Source organism: Heterodontus francisci, chromosome 32 (assembly GCF_036365525.1).
Source record: "Heterodontus francisci isolate sHetFra1 chromosome 32, sHetFra1.hap1, whole genome shotgun sequence".
NCBI classification, from domain to species: Eukaryota; Metazoa; Chordata; class Chondrichthyes; order Heterodontiformes; family Heterodontidae; genus Heterodontus; species Heterodontus francisci.
In genome coordinates, this window is record NC_090402.1 from 4,799,772 (window position 1) to 4,818,687 (window position 18,916).

Genomic DNA, 18,916 nt, shown 5'->3' on the forward strand with positions numbered 1-18,916 from the left:
TGAGTGACGGAGTGGGACATGACAGAGAGTTACTGAGTGACGGAGTGGGACATGACAGAGAGTTACTGAGTGACGGAGTGGGACATGACAGAGAGTTACTGAGTGACGGAGTGGGACATGACAGAGAGTTACTGAGTGACGGAGTGGGGTACGACAGAGAGTTACTGAGTGACGGAGTGGGACACGACAGAGAGTTACTGAGTGACGGAGTGGGACACGACAGAGAGTTACTGAGTGACGGAGTGGGGTACGACAGAGAGTTACTGAGTGACGGAGTGGGACACGACAGAGAGTTACTGAGTGACGGAGTGGGACACGACAGAGAGTTACTGAGTGACGGAGTGGGGTACGACAGAGAGTTACTGAGTGACGGAGTGGGACATGACAGAGAGTTACTGAGTGACGGAGTGGGACATGACAGAGAGTTACTGAGTGACGGAGTGGGGTACGACAGAGAGTTACTGAGTGACAGAGTGGGACATGACAGAGAGTTACTGAGTGACAGAGTGGGACATGACAGAGAGTTACTGAGTGACAGAGTGGGACATGACAGAGAGTTACTGAGTGACGGAGTGGGACATGACAGAGAGTTACTGAGTGACGGAGTGGGGTATGACAGAGAGTTACTGAGTGACGGAGTGGGACACGACAGAGAGTTACTGAGTGACGGAGTGGGGTATGACAGAGAGTTACTGAGTGACGGAGTGGGACACGACAGAGAGTTATTGAGTGACGGAGTGGGACATGACAGAGAGTTACTGAGTGACGGAGTGGGACATGACAGAGAGTTACTGAGTGACGGAGTGGGACATGACAGAGAGTTACTGAGTGACGGAGTGGGGTATGACAGAGAGTTACTGAGTGACGGAGTGGGACACGACAGAGAGTTACTGAGTGACGGAGTGGGACATGACAGAGAGTTACTGAGTGACGGAGTGGGACATGACAGAGAGTTACTGAGTGACGGAGTGGGACACGACAGAGAGTTACTGAGTGACAGAGTGGGACACGACAGAGAGTTACTGAGTGACAGAGTGGGGTACGACAGAGAGTTACTGAGTGACGGAGTGGGACATGACAGAGAGCTACTGAGTGACGGAGTGGGACATGACAGAGAGTTACTGAGTGACGGAGTGGGACATGACAGAGAGTTACTGAGTGACGGAGTGGGACATGACAGAGAGTTACTGAGTGACGGAGTGGGGTACGACAGAGAGTTACTGAGTGACGGAGTGGGACATGACAGAGAGTTACTGAGTGACGGAGTGGGACATGACAGAGAGTTACTGAGTGACGGAGTGGGGTACGACAGAGAGTTACTGAGTGACGGAGTGGGGTACGACAGAGAGTTACTGAGTGACAGAGTGGGACATGACAGAGAGTTACTGAGTGACGGAGTGGGGTACGACAGAGAGTTACTGAGTGACGGAGTGGGACATGACAGAGAGTTACTGAGTGACGGAGTGGGACATGACAGAGAGTTACTGAGTGACAGAGTGGAACATGACAGAGAGTTACTGAGTGACGGAGTGGGGTACGACAGAGAGTTACTGAGTGACGGAGTGGGACATGACAGAGAGTTACTGAGTGACGGAGTGGGACATGACAGAGAGTTACTGAGTGACGGAGTGGGGTACGACAGAGAGTTACTGAGTGACGGAGTGGGACATGACAGAGAGTTACTGAGTGACGGAGTGGGGTATGACAGAGAGTTACTGAGTGACGGAGTGGGGTACGACAGAGAGTTACTGAGTGACGGAGTGGGACATGACAGAGAGTTACTGAGTGACGGAGTGGGACATGACAGAGAGTTACTGAGTGACGGAGTGGGGTACGACAGAGAGTTACTGAGTGACGGAGTGGGACATGACAGAGAGTTACTGAGTGACGGAGTGGGGTACGACAGAGAGTTACTGAGTGACGGAATGGGGTACGACAGAGAGTTACTGAATGACGGAGTGGGACATGACAGAGAGTTACTGAGTGACAGAGTGGGACATGACAGAGAGTTACTGAGTGACGGAGTGGGGTACGACAGAGAGTTACTGAGTGACGGAGTGGGACATGACAGAGAGTTACTGAGTGACAGAGTGGGACATGACAGAGAGTTACTGAGTGACGGAGTGGGACATGACAGAGAGTTACTGAGTGACAGAGTGGGACATGACAGAGAGTTACTGAGTGACAGAGTGGGACATGACAGAGAGTTACTGAGTGACAGAGTGGGACATGACAGAGAGTTACTGAGTGACGGAGTGGGACATGACAGAGAGTTACTGAGTGACAGAGTGGGACATGACAGAGAGTTACTGAGTGACAGAGTGGGACATGACAGAGAGTTACTGAGTGACGGAGTGGGACATGACAGAGAGTTACTGAGTGACGGAGTGGGACATGACAGAGAGTTACTGAGTGACGGAGTGGGACATGACAGAGAGTTACTGAGTGACAGAGTGGGACATGACAGAGAGTTACTGAGTGACGGAGTGGGACATGACAGAGAGTTACTGAGTGACAGAGTGGGACATGACATGTTACTGACGTGACAGAGTGGGACATGACAGAGAGTTACTTGAGTGACAGAGTGGGACATGACAGAGAGTTACTGAGTGACGGAGTTGGGACATGAAGAGAGTTACTGAGTGACAGAGTGGGACATGACAGAGAGTTACTGAGTGACAGATGGGACATGACAGAGAGTTACTGAGTGACGGTGGGACATGACAGAGAGTTACTGAGTGACGGAGTGGGACATGACAGTAGAAGTTACTGAGTGACAGAGTGGGACATGACAGAGAGTTACTGAGTGGACAGAGTGGGACATGACAGAGAGTTACTGAGTGACTGAGTGGGACTGACAGAGAGTTACTGAGTGACGGAGTGGGACATGACAGAGAGTTACTGAGTGACAGAGTGGGACATGACAGAGAGTTACTGAGTGACGGAGTGGGGACATGACAGAGAGTTACTGAGTGACGGAGTGGGACATGACAGAGAGTTACTGAGTGACGGAGTGGGACATGACAGAGAGTTACTGAGTGACGGAGTGGACATGACAGAGAGTTACTGAGTGACGGAGTGGGACATGACAGAGAGTTACTGAGTGACGGAGTGGGACATGACAGAGAGTTACTGAGTGACGGAGTGGGACATGACAGAGAGTTACTGAGTGACGGAGTGGGGGACATGACAGAGAGTTACTGAGTGACGGAGTGGGGTACGACAGAGAGTTACTGAGTGACGGAGTGGGACATGACAGAGAGTTACTGAGTGACGGAGTGGGGTACGACAGCGAGTTACTGAGTGACGGAGTGGGGTCACGACAGAGAGTTACTGAGTGACGGAGTGGGACATGACAGAGAGTTACTGAGTGACGGAGTGGGACATGACAGAGAGTTACTGAGTGACGGAGTGAGACATGACAGAGAGTTACTGAGTGACAGAGTGGGACATGACAGAGAGTTACTGAGTGACGGAGTGGGGTACGACAGAGAGTTACTGAGTGACGGAGTGGGGACATGACAGAGAGTTACTGAGTGACGGAGTGGGACATGACAGAGAGTTACTGAGTGACGGAGTGGGACATGACAGAGAGTTACTGAGTGACAGAGTGGGACATCGACAGAGAGTTACTGAGTGACGGAGTGGGACATGACAGAGAGTTACTGAGTGACGGAGTGGGGTACGACAGAGAGTTACTGAGTGACGGAGTGGGACATGACAGAGAGTTACTGAGTGACGGAGTGGGACATGACAGAGAGTTACTGAGTGACGGAAGTGGGGTACGACAGAGAGTTACTGAGTGACAGAGTGGGACATCACAGAGAGTTACTGAGTGACGGAGTGGGACATGACAGAGAGTTACTGAGTGACGGAGTGGGGTACGACAGAGAGTTACTGAGTGACAGGAGTGGGACATGACAGAGAGTTACTGAGTGACGGAGTGGGACAGAGTCCTGAGGACGCCAGAGTTACTGAGTGACGGAGTGGGACATGACAGAGAGTTACTGAGTGACGGAGTGGGACATGACAGAGAGTTACTGAGTGACGGAGTGGGACATGACAGAGAGTTACTGAGTGACAGAGTGGGACATGACAGAGAGTTACTGAGTGACGGAGTGGGGACATGACAGAGAGTTACTGAGTGACGGAGTGGGACATGACAGAGAGTTACTGAGTGACGGAGTGGGACATGACAGAGAGTTACTGAGTGACGGAGTGGGACATGACAGAGAGTTACTGAGTGACGGAGTGGGGTACGACAGAGAGTTACTGAGTGACGGAGTGGGACATGACAGAGAGTTACTGAGTGACGGAGTGGGACATGACAGAGAGTTACTGAGTGACGGAGTGGGACATGACAGAGAGTTACTGAGTGACGGAGTGGGACATGACAGAGAGTTACTGAGTGACGGAGTGGGACATGACAGAGAGTTACTGAGTGACGAGTGGACAGAGTACGGTGACGACAGAGAGAGTACTGAGTGACGGAGTGGGACATGACAGAGAGTTACTGAGTGACGGAGTGGGACATGACAGAGAGTTACTGAGTGACGGAGTGGGAAAGACAGAGAGTTACTGAGTGACGGAGTTGGGACATGACAGAGAGTTACTGAGTGACGGAGTGGGGTACAGACAGAGAGTTACTGAGTGACGGAGTGGGGACATGACAGAGAGTTACTGAGTGACGGAGTTGGGGACATGACAGAGAGTTACTGAGTGACGGAGTGGGACATGACAGAGAGTTACTGAGTGACGGAGTGGGACATGACAGAGAGTTACTGAGTGACGGAGTGGGGTACGACAGAGAGTTACTGAGTGACGGAGTGGGACATGACAGAGAGTTACTGAGTGACGGAGTGGGACATGACAGAGAGTTACTGAGTGACGGAGTGGGACATGACAGAGAGTTACTGAGTGACAGAGTGGGGTACGACAGAGAGTTACTGAGTGACAGAGTGGGACATGACAGAGAGTTACTGAGTGACGGAGTGGGACATGACAGAGAGTTACTGAGTGACGGAGTGGGGTACTGACAGAGAGTTACTGAGTGACGGAGTGGGACATGACAGAGAGTTACTGAGTGACGAGTGGGTCATGACAGAGAGTTACTGAGTGACGGAGTGGGACATGACAGAGAGTTACTGAGTGACGGAGTGGGGTACGACAGAGAGTTACTGAGTGACGGAGTGGGACATGACAGAGAGTTACTGAGTGACGGAGTGGGACATGACAGAGAGTTACTGAGTGACGGAGTGGGTACGACAGAGAGTTACTGAGTGACGGAGTGGGACATGACAGAGAGTTACTGAGTGACGGAGTGGGACATGACAGAGAGTTACTGAGTGACGGAGTGGGACTGACAGAGAGTTACTGAGTGACGGAGTGGGACATGACAGAGAGTTACTGAGTGACGGAGTGGGACAGACAGAGAGTTACTGTGACGGAGTGGGACATGACAGAGAGTTACTGAGTGACGAGTGGGGCATGACAGAGAGTTACTGGTGACGGAGTGGGACATGACAGAGAGTTACTGAGTGACGGAGTGGGACATGACAGAGAGTTACTGAGTGACGGAGTGGGAAAGAAGAGTGTTACTGAGTGACGGTGGGACATGACAGAGAGTTACTGTAGTGACGGAGTGGGACATGAGAGAGTTACTGAGTGACGGAGTGGGACATGACAGAGAGTTACTGAGTGACGGAGTGGGACATGACAGAGAGTTACTGAGTGACGGAGTGGGACATGACAGAGAGTTACTGAGTGACGGAGTGGGAACATGACAGAGAGTTACTGAGTGACGGAGTGGGGGACAGTGAGCAGAGAGTTACTGAGTGACGGAGTGGGGACATGGACAGAGAGTTACTGAGTGACGGAGTGGGACATGACAGAGAGTTACTGAGTGACGGAGTGGGACATGACAGAGAGTTACTGAGTGACAGGTAGGTGAGTGGGACATGACAGAGAGTTACTGAGTGACGGAGTGGGGAACGACAGAGAGTTACTGAGTGACGGAGTGGGACATGACAGAGAGTTACTGAGTGACGGAGTGGGACATGACAGAGAGTTACTGAGTGACAGAGTGGGACATGACAGAGAGTTACTGAGTGACGGAGTGGGACATGACAGAGAGTTACTGAGTGACGGAGTGGGACATGACAGAGAGTTACTGAGTGACGGAGTGGGACATGACAGAGAGTTACTGAGTGACGGAGTGGGACATGACAGAGAGTTACTGAGTGACGGAGTGGGGTACGACAGAGAGTTACTGAGTGACGGAGTGGGACATGACAGAGAGTTACTGAGTGACAGAGTGGGGTACGACAGAGAGTTACTGAGTGACGGAGTGGGGTACGACAGAGAGTTACTGAGTGACGGAGTGGGACATGACAAAGAGTTACTGAGTGACGGAGTGGGACATGACAGAGAGTTACTGAGTGACGGAGTGGGACATGACAGAGAGTTACTGAGTGACGGAGTGGGGTACGACAGAGAGTTACTGAGTGACAGAGTGGGACATGACAGAGAGTTACTGAGTGACGGAGTGGGACATGACAGAGAGTTACTGAGTGACGGAGTGGGGTACGACAGAGAGTTACTGAGTGACGGAGTGGGACATGACAGAGAGTTACTGAGTGACAGAGTGGGTCATCACAGAGAGTTACTGAGTGACGGAGTGGGACATGACAGAGAGTTACTGAGTGACGGAGTGGGGTACGACAGAGAGTTACTGAGTGACGGAGTGGGACATGACAGAGAGTTACTGAGTGACGGAGTGGGACATGACAGAGAGTTACTGAGTGACGAAGTGGGGTACGACAGAGAGTTACTGAGTGACGGAGTGGGACATGACAGAGAGTTACTGAGTGACGGAGTGGGACATGACAGAGAGTTACTGAGTGACGGAGTGGGACATGACAGAGAGTTACTGAGTGACGGAGTGGGACATGACAGAGAGTTACTGAGTGACGGAGTGGGACATGACAGAGAGTTACTGAGTGACAGAGTGGGACATGACAGAGAGTTACTGAGTGACGGAGTGGGACATGACAGAGAGTTACTGAGTGACGGAGTGGGGTACGACAGAGAGTTACTGAGTGACGGAGTGGGACATGACAGAGAGTTACTGAGTGACGGAGTGGGGTACGACAGAGAGTTACTGAGTGACGGAGTGGGGTACAACAGAGAGTTACTGAGTGACGGAGTGGGACATGACAGAGAGTTACTGAGTGACGGAGTGGGACATGACAGAGCGTTACTGAGTGACGGAGTGGGGTATGACAGAGAGTTACTGAGTGACGGAGTGGGACATGACAGAGAGTTACTGAGTGACGGAGTGGGACATGACAGAGAGTTACTGAGTGACGGAGTGGGACATGACAGAGAGTTACTGAGTGACGGAGTGGGACATGACAGAGAGTTACTGAGTGACGGAGTGGGACATGACAGAGAGTTACTGAGTGACGGAGTGGGACATGACAGAGAGTTACTGAGTGACAGAGTGGGACATCACAGAGAGTTACTGAGTGACGGAGTGGGACATGACAGAGAGTTACTGAGTGACGGAGTGGGGTACGACAGAGAGTTACTGAGTGACGGAGTGGGACATGACAGAGAGTTACTGAGTGACAGAGTGGGACATCACAGAGAGTTACTGAGTGACGGAGTGGGACATGACAGAGAGTTACTGAGTGACGGAGTGGGGTACGACAGAGAGTTACTGAGTGACGGAGTGGGACATGACAGAGAGTTACTGAGTGACGGAGTGGGACATGACAGAGAGTTACTGAGTGACGGAGTGGGACATGACAGAGAGTTACTGAGTGACAGAGTGGGACATCACAGAGAGTTACTGAGTGACGGAGTGGGACATGACAGAGAGTTACTGAGTGACGGAGTGGGGTACGACAGAGAGTTACTGAGTGACGGAGTGGGACATGACAGAGAGTTACTGAGTGACGGAGTGGGACATGACAGAGAGTTACTGAGTGACGGAGTGGGGTACGACAGAGAGTTACTGAGTGACAGAGTGGGACATCACAGAGAGTTACTGAGTGACGGAGTGGGACATGACAGAGAGTTACTGAGTGACGGAGTGGGACATGACAGAGAGTTACTGAGTGACGGAGTGGGACATGACAGAGAGTTACTGAGTGACGGAGTGGGACATGACAGAGAGTTACTGAGTGACAGAGTGGGACATGACAGAGAGTTACTGAGTGACGGAGTGGGACATGACAGAGAGTTACTGAGTGACAGAGTGGGACATGACAGAGAGTTACTGAGTGACGGAGTGGGACATGACAGAGAGTTACTGAGTGACGGAGTGGGACATGACAGAGAGTTACTGAGTGACGGAGTGGGACATGACAGAGAGTTACTGAGTGACGGAGTGGGACATGACAGAGAGTTACTGAGTGACGGAGTGGGGTACGACAGAGAGTTACTGAGTGACGGAGTGGGACATGACAGAGAGTTACTGAGTGACGGAGTGGGACATGACAGAGAGTTACTGAGTGACGGAGTGGGGTACGACAGAGAGTTACTGAGTGACGGAGTGGGACATGACAGAGAGTTACTGAGTGACGGAGTGGGACATGACAGAGAGTTACTGAGTGACGGAGTGGGGTCCGACAGAGAGTTACTGAGTGACGGAGTGGGACATGACAGAGAGTTACTGAGTGACGGAGTGGGACATGACAGAGAGTTACTGAGTGACGGAGTGAGACATGACAGAGAGTTACTGAGTGACAGAGTGGGACATGACAGAGAGTTACTGAGTGACGGAGTGGGGTACGACAGAGAGTTACTGAGTGACGGAGTGGGACATGACAGAGAGTTACTGAGTGACGGAGTGGGACATGACAGAGAGTTACTGAGTGACGGAGTGGGACATGACAGAGAGTTACTGAGTGACAGAGTGGGGTACGACAGAGAGTTACTGAGTGACAGAGTGGGACATGACAGAGAGTTACTGAGTGACGGAGTGGGACATGACAGAGAGTTACTGAGTGACGGAGTGGGGTACGACAGAGAGTTACTGAGTGACGGAGTGGGACATGACAGAGAGTTACTGAGTGACAGAGTGGGTCATCACAGAGAGTTACTGAGTGACGGAGTGGGACATGACAGAGAGTTACTGAGTGACGGAGTGGGGTACGACAGAGAGTTACTGAGTGACGGAGTGGGACATGACAGAGAGTTACTGAGTGACGGAGTGGGACATGACAGAGAGTTACTGAGTGACGAAGTGGGGTACGACAGAGAGTTACTGAGTGACGGAGTGGGACATGACAGAGAGTTACTGAGTGACGGAGTGGGACATGACAGAGAGTTACTGAGTGACGGAGTGGGACATGACAGAGAGTTACTGAGTGACGGAGTGGGACATGACAGAGAGTTACTGAGTGACGGAGTGGGACATGACAGAGAGTTACTGAGTGACGGAGTGGGGTACGACAGAGAGTTACTGAGTGACGGAGTGGGACATGACAGAGAGTTACTGAGTGACAGAGTGGGTCATCACAGAGAGTTACTGAGTGACGGAGTGGGACATGACAGAGAGTTACTGAGTGACGGAGTGGGGTACGACAGAGAGTTACTGAGTGACGGAGTGGGACATGACAGAGAGTTACTGAGTGACGGAGTGGGACATGACAGAGAGTTACTGAGTGACGAAGTGGGGTACGACAGAGAGTTACTGAGTGACGGAGTGGGGTACAACAGAGAGTTACTGAGTGACGGAGTGGGACATGACAGAGAGTTACTGAGTGACGGAGTGGGACATGACAGAGCGTTACTGAGTGACGGAGTGGGGTATGACAGAGAGTTACTGAGTGACGGAGTGGGACATGACAGAGAGTTACTGAGTGACAGAGTGGGACATGACAGAGAGTTACTGAGTGACGGAGTGGGACATGACAGAGAGTTACTGAGTGACGGAGTGGGACATGACAGAGAGTTACTGAGTGACGGAGTGGGGTACGACAGAGAGTTACTGAGTGACGGAGTGGGACATGACAGAGAGTTACTGAGTGTCGGAGTGGGGTACGACAGAGAGTTACTGAGTGACGGAGTGGGACATGACAGAGAGTTACTGAGTGACGGAGTGGGACATGACAGAGAGTTACTGAGTGACGGAGTGGGACATGACAGAGAGTTACTGAGTGACGGAGTGGGGAACGACAGAGAGTTACTGAGTGACGGAGTGGGACATGACAGAGAGTTACTGAGTGACGGAGTGGGACATGACAGAGAGTTACTGAGTGACGGAGAGGGGTACGACAGAGAGTTACTGAGTGACGGAGTGGGACATGACAGAGAGTTACTGAGTGACGGAGTGGGACATGACAGAGAGTTACTGAGTGACAGAGTGGGACATGACAGAGAGTTACTGAGTGACGGAGTGGGACATGACAGAGAGTTACTGAGTGACGGAGTGGGACATGACAGAGAGTTACTGAGTGACAGAGTGGGACATGACAGAGAGTTACTGAGTGACGGAGTGGGGTACGACAGAGAGTTACTGAGTGACGGAGTGGGACATGACAGAGAGTTACTGAGTGACGGAGTGGGACATGACAGAGAGTTACTGAGTGACGGAGTGGGACATGACAGAGAGTTACTGAGTGACGGAGTGGGGTACGACAGAGAGTTACTGAGTGACGGAGTGGGACATGACAGAGAGTTACTGAGTGACAGAGTGGGACATGACAGAGAGTTACTGAGTGACGGAGTGGGACATGACAGAGAGTTACTGAGTGACGGAGTGGGACATGACAGAGAGTTACTGAGTGACGGAGTGGGACATGACAGAGAGTTACTGAGTGACGGAGTGGGACATGACAGAGAGTTACTGAGTGACGGAGTGGGGTACGACAGAGAGTTACTGAGTGACGGAGTGGGACATGACAGAGAGTTACTGAGTGACAGAGTGGGGTACGACAGAGAGTTACTGAGTGACGGAGTGGGGTACGACAGAGAGTTACTGAGTGACGGAGTGGGACATGACAAAGAGTTACTGAGTGACGGAGTGGGACATGACAGAGAGTTACTGAGTGACGGAGTGGGACATGACAGAGAGTTACTGAGTGACAGAGTGGGGTACGACAGAGAGTTACTGAGTGACAGAGTGGGACATGACAGAGAGTTACTGAGTGACGGAGTGGGACATGACAGAGAGTTACTGAGTGACGGAGTGGGGTACGACAGAGAGTTACTGAGTGACGGAGTGGGACATGACAGAGAGTTACTGAGTGACAGAGTGGGTCATCACAGAGAGTTACTGAGTGACGGAGTGGGACATGACAGAGAGTTACTGAGTGACGGAGTGGGGTACGACAGAGAGTTACTGAGTGACGGAGTGGGACATGACAGAGAGTTACTGAGTGACGGAGTGGGACATGACAGAGAGTTACTGAGTGACGAAGTGGGGTACGACAGAGAGTTACTGAGTGACGGAGTGGGACATGACAGAGAGTTACTGAGTGACGGAGTGGGACATGACAGAGAGTTACTGAGTGACGGAGTGGGACATGACAGAGAGTTACTGAGTGACGGAGTGGGACATGACAGAGAGTTACTGAGTGACGGAGTGGGACATGACAGAGAGTTACTGAGTGACAGAGTGGGACATGACAGAGAGTTACTGAGTGACGGAGTGGGACATGACAGAGAGTTACTGAGTGACGGAGTGGGGTACGACAGAGAGTTACTGAGTGACGGAGTGGGACATGACAGAGAGTTACTGAGTGACGGAGTGGGGTACGACAGAGAGTTACTGAGTGACGGAGTGGGGTACAACAGAGAGTTACTGAGTGACGGAGTGGGACATGACAGAGAGTTACTGAGTGACGGAGTGGGACATGACAGAGCGTTACTGAGTGACGGAGTGGGGTATGACAGAGAGTTACTGAGTGACGGAGTGGGACATGACAGAGAGTTACTGAGTGACAGAGTGGGACATGACAGAGAGTTACTGAGTGACGGAGTGGGACATGACAGAGAGTTACTGAGTGACGGAGTGGGACATGACAGAGAGTTACTGAGTGACGGAGTGGGGTACGACAGAGAGTTACTGAGTGACGGAGTGGGACATGACAGAGAGTTACTGAGTGACGGAGTGGGACATGACAGAGAGTTACTGAGTGACGGAGTGGGGTACGACAGAGAGTTACTGAGTGACGGAGTGGGACATGACAGAGAGTTACTGAGTGACGGAGTGGGACATGACAGAGAGTTACTGAGTGACGGAGTGGGACATGACAGAGAGTTACTGAGTGACGGAGTGGGGAACGACAGAGAGTTACTGAGTGACGGAGTGGGACATGACAGAGAGTTACTGAGTGACGGAGTGGGACATGACAGAGAGTTACTGAGTGACGGAGTGGGACATGACAGAGAGTTACTGAGTGACGGAGTGGGGTACGACAGAGAGTTACTGAGTGACGGAGAGGGGTACGACAGAGAGTTACTGAGTGACGGAGTGGGACATGACAGAGAGTTACTGAGTGACGGAGTGGGACATGACAGAGAGTTACTGAGTGACAGAGTGGGACATGACAGAGAGTTACTGAGTGACGGAGTGGGACATGACAGAGAGTTACTGAGTGACGGAGTGGGGTACGACAGAGAGTTACTGAGTGACGGAGTGGGACATGACAGAGAGTTACTGAGTGACGGAGTGGGACATGACAGAGAGTTACTGAGTGACGGAGTGGGACATGACAGAGAGTTACTGAGTGACGGAGTGGGGTACGACAGAGAGTTACTGAGTGACGGAGTGGGACATGACAGAGAGTTACTGAGTGACAGAGTGGGACATGACAGAGAGTTACTGAGTGACGGAGTGGGACATGACAGAGAGTTACTGAGTGACGGAGTGGGACATGACAGAGAGTTACTGAGTGACGGAGTGGGACATGACAGAGAGTTACTGAGTGACGGAGTGGGACATGACAGAGAGTTACTGAGTGACGTAGTGGGGTACGACAGAGAGTTACTGAGTGACGGAGTGGGACATGACAGAGAGTTACTGAGTGACAGAGTGGGGTACGACAGAGAGTTACTGAGTGACGGAGTGGGGTACGACAGAGAGTTACTGAGTGACGGAGTGGGACATGACAAAGAGTTACTGAGTGACAGAGTGGGGTACGACAGAGAGTTACTGAGTGACGGAGTGGGACATGACAGAGAGTTACTGAGTGACGGAGTGGGACATGACAAAGAGTTACTGAGTGACGGAGTGGGACATGACAGAGAGTTACTGAGTGACGGAGTGGGGTACGACAGAGAGTTACTGAGTGACGGAGTGGGACATGACAGAGAGTTACTGAGTGACGGAGTGGGACATGACAGAGAGTTACTGAGTGACGGAGTGGGACATGACAGAGAGTTACTGAGTGACGGAGTGGGACATGACAGAGAGCTACTGAGTGACGGAGTGGGGTATGACAGAGAGTTACTGAGTGACGAAGTGGGACATGACAGAGAGTTACTGAGTGACGGAGTGGGACACGACAGAGAGTTACTGAGTGATGGAGTGGGACATGACAGAGAGTGACTGAGTGACGGAGTGGGGTACGACAGAGAGTTACTGAGTGACGGAGTGGGACATGACAGAGAGTTACTGAGTGATGGAGTGGGACATGACAGAGAGTGACTGAGTGACGGAGTGGGGTACGACAGAGAGTTACTGAGTGACGGAGTGGGACATGACAGAGAGTTACTGAGTGACGGAGTGGGACATGACAGAGAGTTACTGAGTGACGGAGTGGGACATGACAGAGAGTTACTGAGTGACAGAGTGGGACATGACAGAGAGTTACTGAGTGACGGAGTGGGGTACGACAGAGAGTTACTGAGTGACGGAGTGGGACATGACAGAGAGCTACTGAGTGACGGAGTGGGGTATGACAGAGAGTTACTGAGTGACGAAGTGGGACATGACAGAGAGTTACTGAGTGACAGAGTGGGGCATGACAGAGAGTTACTGAGTGACAGAGTGGGACATGACAGAGAGTTACTGAGTGACGGAGTGGGGTACGACAGAGAGTTACTGAGTGACGGAGTGGGGTACGACAGAGAGTTACTGAGTGACGGAGTGGGACATGACAGAGAGTTACTGAGTGACTAAGTGGGCTATGACAGAGTGTTACTGAGTGACAGAGTGGGACATGACAGAGAGTTACTGAGTGACGGAGTGGGGTACGACAGAGAGTTACTGAGTGACGGAGTGGGGTACGACAGAGAGTTACTGAGTGACGGAGTGGGACATGACAGAGAGTTACTGAGTGACGAAGTGGGGTATGACAGAGAGTTACTGAGTGACAGAGTGGGGTACGACAGAGAGTTACTGAGTGACAGAGTGGGACATGACAGAGAGTTACTGAGTGACGGAGTGGGACATGACAGAGAGTTACTGAGTGACGGAGTGGGACATGACAGAGAGTTACTGAGTGACGAAGTGGGGTATGACAGAGAGTTACTGAGTGACAGAGTGGGACATGACAGAGAGTTACTGAGTGACAGAGTGGGGCATGACAGAGAGTTACTGAGTGACGGAGTGGGACATGACAGAGAGTTACTGAGTGACGGAGTGGGGTACGACAGAGAGTTACTGAATGACGGAGTGGGGTATGACAGAGAGTTACTGAGTGACGGAGTGGGGCATGACAGAGAGTTACTGAGTGACAGAGTGGGGCATGACAGAGAGTTACTGAGTGACAGAGTGGGACATGACAGAGAGTTACTGAGTGACGGAGTGGGACATGACAGAGAGTTACTGAGTGACGGAGTGGGACATGACAGAGAGTTACTGAGTGACGGAGTGGGGTACGACAGAGAGTTACTGAATGACGGAGTGGGGTATGACAGAGAGTTACTGAGTGACGGAGTGGGGCATGACAGAGAGTTACTGAGTGACAGAGTGGGGCATGACAGAGAGTTACTGAGTGACAGAGTGGGGTATGACAGAGAGTTACTGAGTGACGGAGTGGGACATGACAGAGAGTTACTGAGTGACGGAGTGGGACATGACAGAGAGTTACTGAGTGACGGAGTGGGGTATGACAGAGAGTTACTGAATGACGGAGTGGGGTATGACAGAGAGTTACTGAGTGACGGAGTGGGGCAACTTTCAAAAGGGAATTGGATAAATTCTTGAAAAGGAGAAGGTTGCAGGGCTGTGGGGAAAGAGCAGGGGGCGGGGAGTGTGGCACTAATTTTATAGCTGTTTCAAAGAGTCAGCATGGAAACGACGAGACGAATGGCCCTGACCCAGGATTTCAGTTTTGGCCTGATATAGAGCACGAGGTGTTGGTCAGTTCCAGGAGCCACCTACAATGTCATGTCTGCTGAAACTGCAGGCAGACGCCTTCTCTCCAAAGGCTATCTTGCACTGATCGTCTGCCCCATAGAACAGACCCGGTTTCTGGCTGGAGAGATCAGACTCTGTCGCTGGCAGATCGTTTAAACACATTGCTTTGCTTGTGCTGCAAGAGTAAACAAATGAAAATGATTAATATTAATTGAGAGTTAATTTAACTATTGATCGAGTTGGAGGTGCAGTACTCAATTACATAACTTGCATTAATATAGCAACTTTCATGACCACAGTTCCCAAAGCACTTTACAGCCAATTAAGGATTTTTGACGTGTTGTCTTTGTTGTATATATGCACAGCAAGCTCCCAGAAGCAGCAATGTGATAATGACCAGATAATCGTTTTTAAAGGGTGTTGATTGAGGGATAAATATTGGCCAGGACACCGGGGAGAACTCCCCTGCCCTTCTTCCAATCGTGGTGTGGGATTTTTTTATGTCCACTTGAGAGGGCAGATGGAGCCTCAGTTTAATGTCTCATCCGAAAGACTGCACTTACAACACTGCAGCACTCCCACAGTACTACCCCTCCATCAGTGCAGCGTTCTCTCAGTCCTGACCCCACCAACACTGCAGCACTCCCACAGTACTGCCCCTCCATCAGTGCAGCGTTCTCTCAGTCCTGACCCCACCAACAATGCAGCACTCCCACAGTACTGCCCCTCCATCAGTGCAGCGTTCTCTCAGTCCTGACCCCACCAACACTGCAGCACTCCCACAGTACTGCCCCGCCATCAGTGCAGCGTTCTCTCAGTCCTGACCCCACCAACAATGCAGCACTCCCACAGTACTGCCCCTCCATCAGTGCAGCGTTCTCTCAGTCCTGACCCCACCAACACTGCAGCACTCCCACAGTACCGCCCCTCCATCAGTGCAGCGTTCTCTCAGTCCTGACCCCACCAACACTGCAGCACTCCCACAGTACTGCCACTAGGAGGGTCAGACTGGATAATGGGCTCATCTCTTTTGCTAAAATACTGACACACTGCCCAATGCTACACTGATTCATTCAGATCAGAAAAGTCCCAGGTCCTGTCCACGGCCTCTGCTGAGTTAGCTTTCTCAGAATTGGAAGTGGGAGGGGCTACAACTGGGCTCAGTGCCCCTGGGTTTATGACGCAGAAATACCAAGGGGAGGAAGATATGTTACAGCTGTACAGAGTTCTGGTCAGACTCCATCTGGGGAAACTGTGTTCAGTTCTGGGCACGTTACCTCAAGAAGGATATATTGGACTTGCAGGGGGTATAGCCCAGATTCATCAGAATGATATCGGCCTTACTGGATCACATTAGGAGGACAGGTTGAGGAAGTGCTGCCCAGTTCAAGGTGCCATCTTTCGGATGAGATGTTAAACCGAGGTCCCATCTGCTCTCTCAGGTGGACATAGATGAGGTCATGGTATTATTTCGAAGAACAGCAGGGGAGCTCTCCCCAGTGTGCTGAGGCCAGTATTTTTGTTGTTGTTGTAGCCGTAGTCCCAAGGGAACATTGGCAGCTCTCTCCATTATATGGCTTGAGGGTCAACACTGCGCAGGCATGGGGTAAGGTGAGGAGGCAGACCTCCTTGAACTACCACCGCCAGTACGGGGATTGAACCCGCACTGTTCGAGTCTTTCTGCATCACACTGCAGTCAACTGAGCTAACTGAACCCCAGGGCCGATATTAATCCCTCAATCGACATCACCAAGACAGATTCACTGCTCATTCACTTTATTATTTGTGGGAGCTTGCTGTGCCACACAACAATGACCACACTTTAAAAAATAGTACTTAATTAGCTGTAAAGTGCTTTGGGAAGTCCGGTGGTCATGAAAGGCGCTATATAAATGCTAGTCTTTCTTTCCACACAGAAAGAATGGCCTCTATGCTGAGATATTGGCAGGTGGGACGTGTGTGTGGGACCCGTACCCCAGTGAGAGTCAGTGTGTGTGGGACCCGTATCCCAGTGAGAGTCAGCGTGTGTGGGACCCGTACCCCAGTGAGAGTCAGTGTGTGTGGGACCCGTATCCCAGTGAGAGTCAGCGTGTGTGGGACCCGTACCCCAGTGAGAGTCAGTGTGTGTGGGACCCGTATCCCAGTGAGAGTCAGCGTGTGTGGGACCCGTACCCCAGTGAGAGTCAGTGTGTGTGGGACCCGTACCCCAGTGAGAGTCAGTGTGTGTGGGACCCGTACCCCAGTGAGAGTCAGTGTGTGTGGGACCCGTACCCCAGTGAGAGTCAGTGTGTGTGGGACCCGTACCCCAGTGAGAGTCAGTGTGTGTGGAACCCGTACCCCAGTGAGAGTCAGTGTGTGTGGGACCCGTACCCCAGTGAGAGTCAGTGTGTGTGGGACCCGTACCCCAGTGAGAGTCAGTGTGTGTGGAACCCGTACCCCAGTGAGAGTCAGTGTGTGTGGGACCCGTACCCCAGTGAGAGTCAGTGTGTGTGGGACCCGTACCCCAGTGAGAGTCAGTGTGTGTGGGACCCGTACCCCAATGAGAGTCAGTGTGTGGGACCCGTACCCCAATGAGAGTCAGTGTGTGGGACCCGTACCCCAATGAGAGTCAGTGTGTGGGACCCGTACCCCAATGAGAGTCAGTGTGTGTGGGACCCGTACCCCAATGAGAGTCAGTGCCTTCAGATGAAAGAATTGTGGTGGAAACCTTGAGAAAAGAGAAAGGTAAAATTGCTTGCGGAGGAGATGGCAGGAAATAAGCAACCCTAAAATAAGGAGCTGGTGACACCCACTACTTGGACGTGCCTCAATAGCCAGTAGCGAATCAACATGTGCTGGTGAAAGCACAGAGCTGGGATACAGTTTGAGGACAGCTTTACCTGAGGAATTTCACAAACTGCTCACGGCTGCACTTGGACCAAGTCAGATCAACACTGTTATAGCCGCCCTCTGCTGCCATGAGATGTGTGTTGTCAATGCAGTCATTTCCATTCCCATCGTGGCTGATGCCAAAACTACCAAAAATATACAAAGAAAATTTGCATTGTTCGAGGGCAGCAAGTGCAGATATCTGACCTTAAATCAAACATAAAATAACTAAGATTAGTAAAATGCTGGAACCACTCAGCAGGTCAGGCAGTGTCTGAGGCAAGATGAAGGTCAAGTTAATGCTTCTGCTCTATGAGCTTTCATCAGAGCACTGAAGGTGATTATCCTGAAACCTTTATACTACCTACAAACAGTGGGACTCCCTGTGGGGAGAGACTCTGTAAGGACAGTGTCATTTTGTGGTAAAGCTCTTACAGGCTCTCACTTTAGAATCCCCCAGCACATAGAATCTGACTCTCCCCATAGTTTCACTGTCCTTGTACAGTTTCACTGTCCCCTACAGTATCCTCACTTAGTAGTCTCTCTCTCTCTCTCTCTCTCTCCCTGTTCAGTCTAATGCTCCCATTGCAGATTTTCCCTACCGACAGTCTTTCTCCCCTGTGGTCTGTCTTTTCTTGTAGAGTCACTCTGTCCCCCACAGTGTTACTGTCTCTAACTCACTCTCCCACGGTGTCTCTATCAGTCACTCTCCCTGTAGTCACTATCGCTATC

General features: G+C 51.4%; 1 protein-coding gene across 2 annotated transcripts in view; it reads right to left on the minus strand.

The window, feature by feature from the left end:
* The window catches only part of adamts13 (ADAM metallopeptidase with thrombospondin type 1 motif, 13), a 101,492-nt gene that overhangs the window by 67,269 nt on the left and 15,307 nt on the right, over nt 1–18,916 (minus strand). For both annotated transcript variants that reach the window (XM_068012041.1, XM_068012040.1), the window contains exons 9-10: nt 18,196–18,330; nt 15,341–15,491 (exon numbers count right to left, since the gene is read on the minus strand). In XM_068012041.1, the coding sequence (XP_067868142.1) occupies nt 15,341–15,491; nt 18,196–18,330 (286 nt within the window). The remainder of the gene's footprint in view (nt 1–15,340; nt 15,492–18,195; nt 18,331–18,916) is intronic.